The sequence below is a fragment of the Pagrus major genome, chromosome 12, assembly GCF_040436345.1.
Source record: "Pagrus major chromosome 12, Pma_NU_1.0".
NCBI lineage: Eukaryota > Metazoa > Chordata > Actinopteri > Spariformes > Sparidae > Pagrus > Pagrus major.
The window spans coordinates 26,882,272-26,895,989 of NC_133226.1; the positions used below are offsets into that span (position 1 = coordinate 26,882,272).

At 40.9% G+C, this 13,718-nt stretch overlaps 2 protein-coding genes across 2 annotated transcripts in view; one reads left to right on the top strand and one right to left on the bottom strand.

The window, feature by feature from the left end:
* cwc27 (CWC27 spliceosome associated cyclophilin) overlaps nt 1-8,617 on the bottom strand; it is a 29,434-nt gene extending 20,817 nt beyond the window's left edge. The window contains exons 1-10 of the mRNA XM_073478700.1: nt 8,428-8,617; nt 8,060-8,156; nt 6,702-6,814; nt 6,444-6,587; nt 5,756-5,854; nt 5,560-5,663; nt 4,999-5,068; nt 4,519-4,598; nt 4,380-4,416; nt 4,116-4,291 (exon numbers count right to left, since the gene is read on the bottom strand). Coding sequence (XP_073334801.1) covers nt 4,116-4,291; nt 4,380-4,416; nt 4,519-4,598; nt 4,999-5,068; nt 5,560-5,663; nt 5,756-5,854; nt 6,444-6,587; nt 6,702-6,814; nt 8,060-8,156; nt 8,428-8,469 — 962 coding nt within the window. The 5' untranslated portion in view covers nt 8,470-8,617. The remainder of the gene's footprint in view (nt 1-4,115; nt 4,292-4,379; nt 4,417-4,518; nt 4,599-4,998; nt 5,069-5,559; nt 5,664-5,755; nt 5,855-6,443; nt 6,588-6,701; nt 6,815-8,059; nt 8,157-8,427) is intronic.
* Nucleotides 8,618-9,234: 617 nt separating this feature from the next.
* On the top strand, nt 9,235-13,373 carry ppwd1 (peptidylprolyl isomerase domain and WD repeat containing 1). Its single transcript, XM_073477830.1, has 11 exons — nt 9,235-9,395; nt 9,518-9,620; nt 9,930-10,033; nt 10,313-10,433; nt 10,521-10,968; nt 11,052-11,242; nt 11,614-11,803; nt 11,897-12,078; nt 12,166-12,247; nt 12,330-12,512; nt 13,158-13,373. Exons 1-11 carry the CDS (start codon nt 9,263-9,265, stop codon nt 13,299-13,301), a joined length of 1,881 nt encoding a protein of 626 aa, XP_073333931.1. The 5' UTR covers nt 9,235-9,262; the 3' UTR covers nt 13,302-13,373.
* The last annotated feature ends 345 nt before the right edge of the window (nt 13,374-13,718 follow it).

Below are 13,718 nucleotides of genomic sequence, written 5' to 3' on the forward strand. Positions count from 1 at the left end.
CTGTAAAGGACAATGTGATAAATCTTGACAGCACCTTGATTTTTAAAGCCTCACTGTGTTCATAGTGTACACACGGTATATAAGTACGAGATAACAAGTGATATAAATAACAGGAAGTGCAGCGCTGCCATTATCTCGAGCCTGCACTAACTGAAAAGCGATTAGCAGAGACAGCAGAGGGAGCCAGGCCCTGCTGGCAGAAGCAGCTCACACTGTGTCCCACAGCCATATGGAAGCGTTTTGCTTCCCCAGTCATGCCCCGTCGGGTTTAACAAAAGTGGCGACTACCACATACACTGCTTTTGGGACTTCATTCAGTAGTGTCTTTTATAAAGCAGCCCCCTCCCTTAAAGAGGCCTACTTCAGACACGGCAAAAACCAGACTTGATCAATAGCAACATAAAAGAAGTGTCAAACTGTGAGCACAAAAGCTTAACCAGCATTAACATCAAAACATCACAGCAAGTCGAGACAAACTCAGTATAAACAGGATCTGTGTTGATCGATCGTGACTCTCCTCTCGGTTCAGGTACAGTGCGCCATTATTTGGCAACTTGCTCGTGAATGTGAACAAGTCCAAGCATTCTGCAATCATGGAATATTGCAGTGGAATATCATCTGGCGGCTGGAGAGGCAGCGTAAGATACTTCTGACCTGATGTAAAAACTATTTTGGTTTCAGGGAGACTCCGAATTTCAAGGTTGTCTCAGCAGCCTTGACTTTGAGGAGGAAAAAAAAGATACAATCAGCTTTATAAATCCTCCCCCAACCGAGGCCTGAGTGCACTGCAGAGATCTGTCCCCCACACACATCACACACTGTACACCGAGTACGTACAGTTTGTTAAAGGTAACATTTCTGCATTAAAATGTCGAAGAATGAGAACGAGTTGTCCCTTAAACAAATGTTTCCAACAATGTTTAAACCAGAGAAATCCCCAAGTTTACTAAAGGTAACGGTGTGTTTCATGTGGTTATAACTGACGGCAATATTTTCAAATAAAACGCAATTTTATGGGAACTAAAAGAAATATAACTTTTAATGTAAAACTATTATTCGAACGCCCTTTAGTGGGAGACACTACAAGAATATTTGTTCATTACATCAAGACAATTATCAAGACGAGACACTTGGTTTATTTCAGCTGTTCACTTTAACTTTGATTAACACGCTTTGATCATGATTATTCAATTGTTGCTAATTTTGACGTCATGTTGATGATGGTTGTTTCATTTTAAAGGAGACATTATGCTCATTTTGAAGTTCATCATTTTATTTTAGGTTAATACTGGAACAGGTTTAGATGCTTTAATGCTCAAAAAACACATCAGTTTTCTCATACTGTCCAGTGCTGCAGCACTGTATTCGCCCTCCGACTAAAACGCTCTGTTTTAGCCCCCGCCCACAGTGATCTAGGCTGCTCTGATTGGTCAGCTCGCACACGCCTGAGCCAGCACCGCTCACAACAACAGAGCAGCTGTGCTAAATACATTTTTATGAGCCAAACTAGCTGCTAGGCATAAAGTAATGGAATTAAAAGGCGGGACTACTGACGAGGCGTTTCAGGAGCAGTGCTTTCTGTGGGAGAGAGGAGCTTCTGTTGGTGCAGACTTTAATCTTTTTAACTTTCAACACCTTTTACATGCACAAGAACATTTATAACGAATGAAAAAGCAGAATAAGTCTCCTTTAAATATCCAAAGATGTTTTGTTTACATGACTGTGTCGATGAAACACCAGCTTATGTTGAAAATCCAGCAAGTATATTCAAACTTTTCAGGACTTTGTACTAACCCTGTGCTGATCTGTAAGAACAAACAACTAAAGTCCTGCATTAGTTAAAGTCAATGACACAGAACTGAGAAAAGTGGCTGCTTTGACATCCTCTCTCCTTTTTTTCCCAGGTGACTAGATACCAGTTGGTGTTCGTCCTCGCGCTCAGAGCAGCTCAAAGCTCAAAGCAAAGCAACAGTGGGAGAGCAGAGCTCACCCTGCAACAATGCCCCCTTTGTCCCGGACTAACACTGTACCTACCAGCCTGCTCTTTGATTCCCTGCCAAGACAAACCACTGTGTTGGGTTACAGTTCTTGTAGCAAAACAATCTGCGCTTGTGTTTAATATACTACAGTCTGCCTGCATTGGGCTGGCTGTCAGTCAGGGCGCACACACACACACACTCACACACACACTCACACACACACTGACTGGGGGCCCACACTCCTTATCCCATTAGCACTAATGAGAGAAGGGTATGCTGATTATGTGTGTTGAGGGCTACCTGTTAGGAGGATATGGAGGAGAGATAACCGGCTGACATCAAAGAGAGATGAAAGATAAATCCCTCTCTCGGGCCGTTTTCAGAATAATGTTGTCTCACACACCATCACCTTCCACTCTCACCTTCACGTTGGCTCAGACAGACGTACTGTTTGCCTCGACTGCAGCGCAGTAAGTAATTTGGTTTGAGAGCCAACATTCCTGTTTTCAAATAGCAGGTCCACTGATGTTGGTCCAGTGAGCTACAAACTGAGACGTTTGCATGTGTAGAAACGGAGCTGGAGGATATGTTGATGACGAAGACACGAGGAGCACAGTGTTCATGAAATCATGCTGTCACGATCTCTAAAGTGCTGTTCATGATTAGGTTATTTTTGAGGACCTGGAAGTTTTATTCCCAAGAATTACTTTTGAATGAACTATAAGCTTTCTTCACCCGTTGCTGTCTGCATATTAACCGCAGTCTAAAGAAGAGCCAGACAGATATGATATTAGGGAGTAATCATTCCAATATTGATATATCGGCTGATGTAGACACACGATATGTAACGGAGGCAGGATATTATACAGTTTAACTATAAACTTCATTGTCTAAAATACCATCAGTGCGCTGAAACAATTAACTTCACCATGAATTAAATAATGCTAAATTACATCAGTATATACCAGACACATACGCAGGTCACGCTCCGGTCTATTTATTTTTCTAGTTATTTGTGTGTCCAGCTATATAACTGCAACGGCGACCTTTCCTGAAGGTTTCTGCATCATTTGACTTTTATGGTTGTCTGCTTGTAAACAGAAAAATGTGCGATATTTGAGTGATGCACATGTTTTGAATTACAGGCTGATGAACATCAATCTGTGCATCAAACTGCTTCTGAGGTCCAACCACGAGCTCGTCACAGACAAAAACTGCTGCGGAGAGACTAACTTCCTGCCGAGGGGTAGTAATTAAAACATGTTAATGATTGTTCTTAGTGTGTCTGAGTCCTAACAGGGTCTGAATATTACATGAATCATGCTCGTTTCTTCTGAATGTGTTTTTGTGGTTGTAATATTTCCAGATTGACTCAGTGTGGAGCTGAAACGATTAGCGGATCAACTGGTAACTATTCTGATGATTGATTAATCCTTAAAGTCATTTTTCAAGCAAAAACAACCAAACTTTTCTAGATTCAAGCTTCTCAAATGTGAGAACATGCTGGTTTGCTGTTTCATATATGACAGTGGATGGAATATTTTGGGATATTTTTTGGATTGTAAGTGAAACAAAATACATTTGAAGACGACGCTGTAGAAGTCGACTAATGATTAACCAATAAATCATGAGATTAATCTTCAGATTGATCGACAATAACCATTAAATGCAGCCAGAACTCAGTGATGTGAATAAATAATAAAATAATTAACCGCTGTTGTTGGTTTGTTTGATCGTTTCCGTCATATCTGAATCACATTGCCCTCTTTATTAAGGTTTGTGTTTGTTCAGAAAGCTAAACTTATCATTATTAGTTATTATATAACCGATGTGGTTATTACTGTTATTAATATTTGTTCACTTTGTCTTTTCATGCCAGTAAAGCTCATTAAATTAAAACTGTTCCTCTCTCTGTGGATTTTAATAAACTCTGCTAGTCAGAAAAATAAAAGTTGAGCTCGTCTCATCGAACTTCAGTGGTTCATCACTTCTTTGTGTTACACAGATCAACAGCTCCCCCACCAGGTCGCTACGCCATATTACAAGAGAAACAACGACTTCATGATCCTGCTGAAGCTGTAATGTGGCAAGAATCCAGCCGACTACTACGGTTGTGTCGGAATCGTTCAGTCGTACCTGCGGCTGGACTTCTTCCCTCGCTCGTCCTCGTCGAGCTCCGTCGTTTTCTCTGCTCCTTTGTCTTTCTGCAGCTTTTTACTGATGAGCTCTCTCATCTTCTCTCTCTTCTCCGGGTCGCACTCTTCATCCGCATCCTCGTCGTCGTCAACATCACCCTCAACCTCATCGCCCGACTGGAAGAACCAGATAAAAAATAGAATCAGAGAAAAGCGACTTTGTTTCAGACTTTTGTTTTTCATTTTTACAGCATGTCTGACTCACCTCAGCTGGGTCTCCTGACGCCCCCTTCTTCCTTTTCCTTTTAAGTAGAAAACAGGTTAACGTTGGACAGAGAGAAGGATTATGTTTGTAGGAGAAGATGTTATTGTGTCGTTATTAATTAATTAGTCACTGTACGTACTTATCAACTGCTGGAACAGAGCTCAGTCTGGGATCATCTTTCAGAAGGTCGTGGCTGCTTTTGCTTTTTCCCTTAAACGTCTAAAGAACAGAAATATGAAACTGATTTTTGTTTCCACATTTTACAACGTTTTCAATTTCAGTTTAATAGAAAATCATTTAAATTCAGCATTATTACAAATATCTTTAATTAACCAAAATTTACATTCGCAAGTCCAAATATGACAAAAGTTTGTGAGGCACACAAACTTTCCACTCTAAACATTGTACTTACATTTTCAGCTTCACGATTTATTTATGTGATCATATGACTTGGTGGAAACTGAGGCCAAATAATGACTTTTCAGGAACAATAAACAAGATACTCCCTATTCGTTGTTGTGTCTGACAGTGAACAGACAGAAAAAAAAATAATAATAATAATAATTTCACCCCTATTTAACTGGCAGGCTGCAGAGAGACTCGTTATAGGCTTCAGTACCTGGCTGACTTGATTCACCATCTCCTCTTCCTCCTCAGCTTCCTCTCCAAACGACAACAGACTGAAATTCCTACAAAAATCAACACACCGTTTGTATTAAACGCATCAAACAACGACACTCATCCTGAAAACACATTAAGCTGTGTAGCAATAAATAATTAGTTTAGCTCAGTAACCAAATGAGGCTGAAGATGACCCTGATGAAGGCCACGAGTTGAAACGAGTCTAATAAAATTGTTCTATATCCTGCAAGTGTTGACTTTTTCTCTTCTCCGTGCACTTTGGAAGGTGAAGTTGTGCCAGAAAGCTCTACTCTGCTTCTTGTAGTAAAACCTTTTTAATGGGAATCACATGAAGAATCTTGGATGATTAGTGAAGCTGATTTAAAGTATCGTATGAAGTATATTGATGGATATTTGCAACAAAGTTTTTCCACAGTTTTGTGGCTGTGATGTTATCAAGTTTACATGAAACAATAAAAGATGATAAAGAAGGAAACTAAACAAAAGAAACCTTCCAGTGTTCCAGTCAGAAAGATGAAGGTGAAGTGTGAGGACTCACTTCGTGGCCTTTGACTGGGACTTCTTTCCCTCCTCTTTATCTTTTTCCTTCTTGGCTTTCTTTGATTCACGAGGTATGATGTCATCGAACGGAGAATGAAGCACCTGGAGGAAACGAAAGGTTTGTTTTACATCACAAACCCAAATTCCACAAGAGTTGTCAAGCAAGTAATAAAAGTAGAAGAAGAAGAAAATACCTCGCCCGTTTTGATCTTGTGGGCATTCAAAGGTCTTTCGTCGTCGTCACATTCAACTTCTGCTAATCTGAGCATGTTGTAAACTGTGTCTCCTGTCACCTGCGACAAGATCACAAATAGTCAAGTACACTGTGGGTTCATCGATGCAGGCTAACAACACTACACTGCTCTCAGGTGCAGCGCCCGTTTAGTATCCGGGATGGAGGAAACCAGGTTTTATTCAACTTATTTAATTAATAACTTTTCCTTTTAGAGGCTTACGAAGACATTAGAGTCGGATTCACGCTATGTTACTGATCCAATGGGAGAAATTGGGTCATGTTACAGTTTCGTTGCTCAAGAACAGGCAAGTAACGGCACAGAGAAATTATATCGTTAGAAGGAAGTAAATACAGAATATAGAAGATCAAAGATCAATAAAATGAAAACAGAATTAAAAGTATAAAATTAAATGAAATAAAGATATATGCTTTATAATATATAACTATATACAGAGAGAAAGACAAAATGGAAATATAAAAAAATATATATGTATGTGCATCATATGTGAATGTTCCTGTTTCTGTCTGTGAGTTCATCCCAGTGTTCTTATACCCCTGAATTAAGAGAAACTTCCAGATAGTAAAGTCCTGTGTCAGACATCAGGTCCTGGTCCAGATAGACCTGAACACACAGAAGAAATATTTACCTTCCCGAATATGGTGTGTTTATTGTTGAGTTCATCTGCACGTCCCAAAGTGAAGAAGAACTGACTGCCGTTATCGTGCGGCCCGGCGTTTGCCATGGCAACCAAACCTCTCCGATTGAAGCGCAGTCTGGAGTGAAACTCATCCTGCAAGTAAAAAAAAAAGACGATGATCTTTTTATTCTTCGTGCTTAAAAATGTTGTTAGTTTTAACATTTATTATACAGAATGATTAAATCAGAAGCAGAGAAGCAGTCTGACCTTGAACGGCCGGCCATAGATGGACTCTCCACCTGTTCCCGTCCCTGTGGGATCTCCCCCCTGAACAATGAACTCACGCACCACTCGGTGAAATATCGTGCCGTCATAGTAACCTAGCGGAGAGAGAAATGTTGGACAATAAGGTCAGAGACTGCTGAACAATTTCCAAGGAGTTTCCTGGAAATAACTGCAAATTGGGAGTAATTACAAAGAAAATAGAGACAGTATTCAGTTGGTAGACATCCAACTATTTAACTGCAGTTCATTGTTGGTGTTTCAGTCGGTGCCCAGCTGCTCATTTGTCTGCAGGCGAGCATTAAAGTCAACATTAGAGGATAATAAAGCATCTAATAATTCACTGATTAATCAATACTGAATTTAAATGTAGCTTTTCTTTTAACAACATTATTTTCCCCATAATTAATACCAAATTACATGTTATTATATTATTAAAATTATTAGTGGATTCCAGGAAATTTATAGATCCGTAAAATAAAGAATTACTGACAATAAATGCCAAAAGTGAAGTAACCAAAGCTGTGTTTGAGAAAAAAATTATCTATTAATTTCTTCCATATTAAATTTTTATGTAATGATGTCATGGATGGATCATCAAACCAGGCATGTGATCAGCTACAACCTCGGGCTTGCTGAGAGAATTATTAGGAAAAAAAATACAAATTTGTCAGACTACTATCTAAAGCGTGTAACCAAAACTGTAATGTAATGAAATATTACATTTTAACATTAAGTATTAATCCATATTTTAAATCACAGTGGCTTTCTTTAAAGAAATGAATGATGCCCCAACTGTTGCACCCTCACATCAGTGTGATAAATACATATTTTAATGTAATTTTAGAATATAATATAGGGGATAATTTGGTAATGCATTCATTTAAATTACTAGCACTATCATACCAGAGAATTAAAATTAAAGGGCACCCCAGAAAACTTAAAGAATCAACATTTATTATGATTATTTTAAACATCTCCTGTTTCAAAGTGGTCATTAGAGGCAGACTTCCTCATGAATCTCAACATGGATGCAGAAATGTATTGTGAAGAACAAAATAGTTCTTCAACTCGGATCCATTTTCACTGTTGATTATTTTCTCAGTTGTTTGGTCTATAAAATGTCAGCATAGAGAAAATAAACCAGAAAATATTCACATTTAACAAGCTGGAATCAGAGATTTTTTACTGTTTTTCTTAAAAATGACTCAAACAGATTTATTGATTATCAAAAACAGCCAGTGAATCATTTAACAGCTGACAGTTAGTTGACTTTGTTGCAGCTCTGGTACAAAAGCAGACCTGCCACCACTGAGAGGACAGGTTGGGTTCATCAGGTTTACCTTCCATGCACAGCTGCACAAAGTTCCTGCATGCTTTTGGAGCCTCTTTGGACCACAACTCAATGTCAATGTCACCTGCTGAGGTCTTCAACAGCACCTGAGAAGAAAAGATCAGAAAGTAGAACATTAAAATATAAATTATAACCACATGTTCACATGTACATCCAGAAAGGTGAGCACAATGTTCTCCACCCCCTAACATTCGGTCTGACACAGTCAACGTTAGCTACAGGACGTACAATGAACGGCATCAGTGATTTTATCATAATTTAATCTTTCTAACTCGTTAAAGTTATAAACTGTAAAAGCAGAGGAGAGTTGTTTGAAAGGATGAAGTGGAAGTTAAAAATGCAATAAGCCTCGCTCACCTTTCCATTTGTTGGCGGCTCTTGAATGTAAATATTACTCATTCTGCCGTTTTGTTCGTCGCTGCAGCAAGAAAACTGTGTATTTTACACCGTCTGGTAATTAAAAATTTAAAACAGAAGATAATGTTTAATTGTTTTGCTTTACAACCGACAAAAATCGTACTTTTGTATCAACAGCCATCTTGGCAATACATGTGAGCGTGTTTACTTCCGAGTACGTGGGGGGGATCCTCAATAAAAACATTGTTTATTTATGTATTTATTTGATAAATAACATTTGAATGAGCTCATTTGTTTTCGTATTAAATCGCATAAATCATCTTTTTTATGATTGTCAATCTGTAAACGTGCTGGTGACAGAACAATACCAAGTGTTATCGTCCACACCCCCCTACTGTTGAGTTTTGGTTTGACCCAAGTGTTCCATGACAACACCCCCCCGGAAACAACACAGTGATTTTGTTCCACTGCAGCTAACCTGCTTTAAATACTTCAATTTGAATGGTAAAAATCTAATATAGACATCTTTATAAAACACTAATTATACTGTTGTATCGACGCTGATTCATGTATAAAAATATTTAAAGCATTTGACGTTCTTGCTCCTTTATTTGTGTTTATAACGACTAAACAGCCCGTTTTTATTGCTTAACGTATAACCAGTCGTAAACAAACTCGTCAGAGAAATTGACGGAGCAAATAATTTATTGGTTTCACGAAAATATGGCTGGATATTAATGAGTTAGAGTTAAAACCAGGAGGAGAGAATTCAGAAGTGCAGGCGTTGAACGGAAGTACCGTAATCCCGAAAGGACCACACGGAAGATCGGCAGCAATGGCGGACTCTGAAAACAATGTGGAGCTTAAGCGAAAAGCAGAAGATGATCCGGCTGAAGGTGGGGACGGAGAGGAGGATGAATGGGTCGGACCCATGCCAAGCGAAGCTTCGACGGCCAAGAAGAGGAAAGGTTAGCTCCCAGCAGCGAGATACTCAGCCACACTGTCGTTCTCCTGCAACTCCTGCTAAACGATGCTAACCATGCTAACCAAACTCCCGCTAACTCCCGGATGTGTTTGTTTTGTTTCTCAGTACTCGAATTTGAGCGAGTCTACCTGGACAACCTGCCCTCAGCTGCCATGTACGAGCGGAGCTACATGCACAGAGACGTCATCACACACATAGTCTGTTCCAAGTAAGTGATTTTTCAGTATCCAGTCTGTGAAACAACAGGATGTTATAAGAAGGTGTGATTGCTTTTATGTACCTGTGATGAAGAGGGATCTCTTCCTCATGTTTACCTTCAGGTGTGCTTAAACTACAGGTTATGATTTAAGTTTTGAAATGTAGAAATGTGAAATCATCAGTACTATTATCTGTATTGGCCAGGAGAAGCAGGTATTGGCTGAAAAGAAATGATGATTACATCATATTGTACTTATTGCGACTTGACGTGACTGTATTATTATTATTATTATGAAAGTAAATGTTTATTTAATTTCAGGACCGACTTCATTATCACAGCCAGCCAAGACGGACATGTGAAGTTTTGGAAGAAGAAGGAAGAGGAGGGGATAGAGTTTGTCAAACACTTCCGAAGTCATCTAGGTATGCACTGAATGTATTACCTGGCATTTACTATCTATCTATCTATCTATCTATCTATCTATTGTTCTATCTTAAGGGGAGACACTACCTTCAGAATATAGAGAGGAATAAAACTGGAGAGTCTGGTCTATGTTACTGTTTTCCTGTAGTCTCCACTTAAATAACATGAAGCAAGAAGGAACAATATGCTGACTTCTCTGCACGCACAGTGCATCATATACTCAGTTATAACATGTGCTGCTGCGATGAGTCCTGACATTGTTCTCGCATTTTCTGCAGGTGTGATTGAAAGCATCGCAGTGAGTTCTGAAGGGGCTCTTTTCTGTTCCGTTGGTGACGATCAGGCCATGAAAGTGTTCGATGTTGTCAACTTTGACATGATCAATATGCTCAAGTTGGGGTGAGTCACAATTACAAAGTAATTATTGTTCTTGTGAGATTTGTGCACATGGGGAGCAGAAAATGTAACGGGATGTTTTTTGTGCAGCTTTCATCCCGGCCAGAGTGAGTGGATCTACAATCCCAGGGATGCCATTTCCACGGTGGCCTGCTCGGAAAAGTCCACAGGGAAGATCTTTGTCTATGACGGGCGGGGAAGCAACGAGCCTCTTCACATCTTTGACAAGATGCACTCCTCACCACTGACCAATATCAGCCTGAATCCAACATTTAGAGTCATCGTCTCTGCCGACAAAGCGGGAATGCTGGAGTACTGGACTGGCCTCCCAACTGAATTCAGGTTCCCCAAGAATGTGCACTGGGAATACAAAACGGACACGGACTTGTATGAATTTGCAAAACACAAAACCTATCCCACGAGTCTCACCTTTTCTTCTGACGGGAAGAAAATGGCCACCATTGCTTCTGACAGGAAAGTCAGAATCTTCCGCTTCCTGACAGGAAAACTGATGAGAGTGTTTGATGAGTCGTTAACGGTAAGTTCTCACATCCTTCATCCTGGAGCCGTGTTAATGATGTGGCTTATTCACATCCTAATGACAGCTGTTCTATATGTCAGATGTTCACAGAGCTGCAGCAGATGAGGCAGCAGCTGCCCGACATGGAGTTCGGGAGGCGGATGGCTGTGGAGAGAGAACTGGAGAAGGTGGACGGGATCCGACTGACAAATATCATCTTTGATGAGACCGGACACTTCGTGCTCTACGGCACCATGCTGGGCATCAAGGTCATCAACGTGGAAACCAACAGGTACGTTCACATGAAGGGGGAGACAGGTGGTGTGCTTCAGGGTTTTTTACTCAGGAAGTTGTTTAGTTTTCCACATCCTCACGCTCATTAAAGCGGAGACAAACCACTTCAACTTTCCCCCCTCCCACTGTTTCCCTGTGGTATTACTAACAATGCTTATCACAATTTCCCAGAGACATGTTATGGATGTTTTTTGCAGGGCTTTGGCTCTGTGCAGGCAAAATGGAGAGAAGTTTAAAATTGTTCATTTTCATCTACTAACAGAACTGTAGTGATACAAAGCTGGTTGAAAATCAGCAACGTTTCTGTCTAATTAAAATGATTTCATCTACACTACCACTAATTAAATGTGCCTTGGCTTTACTTCCCAGATGTGTGCGGATCCTCGGGAAGTTGGAGAACATCCGTGTGGTCCAGCTGAGTCTGTTCCAGGGCATCGCAAAGGCCATGCAGGTGGCGCCCACGGTGGAGATGAAAGCCTCTGACAACCCTGCCTTAGACAACCTGGAGCCCGACCCCACCATCTTCTGCACCGCGTTCAAGAAGAACCGCTTCTACAATGTGAGATAACGTGACATCTATATTAAAATGATACAGCTGAAGTTTTTGTCCTCCTGCTCTGTTTTAATACATCACTATTCTTTTTAACTTAAGTTTTCAAAGAGGGAACCAGAGGACACAAAGAGCGCAGACTCGGACAGAGACATCTTTAACGAGAAGCCCTCGAAGGAGGAAGTGATGGCCGCCACGCAGGCCGAGGGCCCCAAGAGAGTGTCCGACAGCGCCATCATCCACACCACCATGGGAGACATCCACATCAAGCTGTTCCCCGTAGAGTGAGTTTACAGAATATCACGTCTTTGTTCAGACGTCTCATTCACACTGAACAACATATAACCAGTTCTTCTCTCCGTCGTTCTCAGATGCCCCAAAACTGTGGAGAACTTCTGTGTCCACAGCAGGAACGGCTACTACAACAATCATATATTCCACAGAGTGATCAAGGTGGGTTTTTCTTTTCTGGTTTGTAAGACGGAATCAACCAAGGATCATCCGTCTGACTCTGTCTACATCGTTCTGTGTGCAGGGCTTCATGATTCAGACAGGAGACCCCACAGGCACAGGCATGGGAGGAGAGAGCATCTGGGGCGGAGAGTTTGAGGACGAGTTCCACGCCACGCTGAGACACGACCGCCCGTACACGCTCAGCATGGCCAACGGAGGCCCCGGCACCAACGGCTCGCAGTTTTTCGTCACCGTTGTACCGACTGTAAGTGTCTTCATTAGCGGCTCGCAAACTCAACTAGACGTGCTCACAACACGAGTCTGAACTGAGAGGTTGAATACATGTCGTAATCTGCGTTTGAAGAGCACAATAAAACATTTGTTACTGAAAGAGAGTTTGACATTTTGGTTAATACTCCTATTTGCGTCCACGCTGAGAGTTAAATGAGAATATCTATAGCACTCTCATCTCTGTACAGTAAATGTGAAGCTACAGCCGGTTAGCTTAGCATAAAGACTAGATGGAAACAGGAAACAGCTCGCTGGCTCCGTGTGAAGGTTGGAAATAATCAGCCTACTTACGTTTTCTGAGCAAAAAATAAAGCGCAGATCCAAAAATCTGTGATTTAACTTTACTTTTACACATAAAACAAATTAGATATAACAAGTTAAAGGTGCAGTCTGTGGTTTTGGGGAAGAAATGTTAATCAGAGGTTCTCCAGCTGTTCCACCAGATGCCAAATATTTCTATACAGGTCCTGTGATGTCTGAGAACAGCTGTGACTGACACAGAAGTGGCTTTAATAGACAAATCCAGCAATGTGACGGATTCAAAGCCTGAAAACAGGCTTAAAGTATCTCGTTATTTGTGATTTTAACGGTTTCATGTCCTGCCTCTTTCTCTCCGCAGCCTTGGCTCGACAACAAGCACACAGTGTTCGGACGGTGTACGAAAGGCATGGAGGTCGTCCAGAGGATCTCCAACGTCAAAGTCAACCCCAAGACTGACAAACCGTACGAAGACATCAGCATCATCAACATCACCATAAAGTGATCCTCTGTCTTCTCCATGTCATGTACAGTTTTTTTTTACCAGATGACTAATTAAAGAATGCTTTGAGTATGACTGGAGTTAGTGGGTGATTTGTTAATGTTAAACAGGAGGATGGACCAAACCTGCAGTTCAAACTGTATCTGTGGTCCTGTCTCCTCTGATATATGTAGTTACAGAGGCAGATCAGTCTGGGGTGTTTTCAGCAGCACAGACGCTACTGAATGATCAGAGAAGTGTGTCTGTGATCCTCTCGCTCTTTACTCTTTTCACTTCGAACATGACGACGACACTACAGAGTATATAGAAAAAAAGGCACAAGACATCTGCTAATACACTATATGAATTTATCAACACACAGTCAGGCTGCTGATTTTGGCCACTAAAAAGGGGGGTGGCATCTCCCCCTCAAATCGCCCA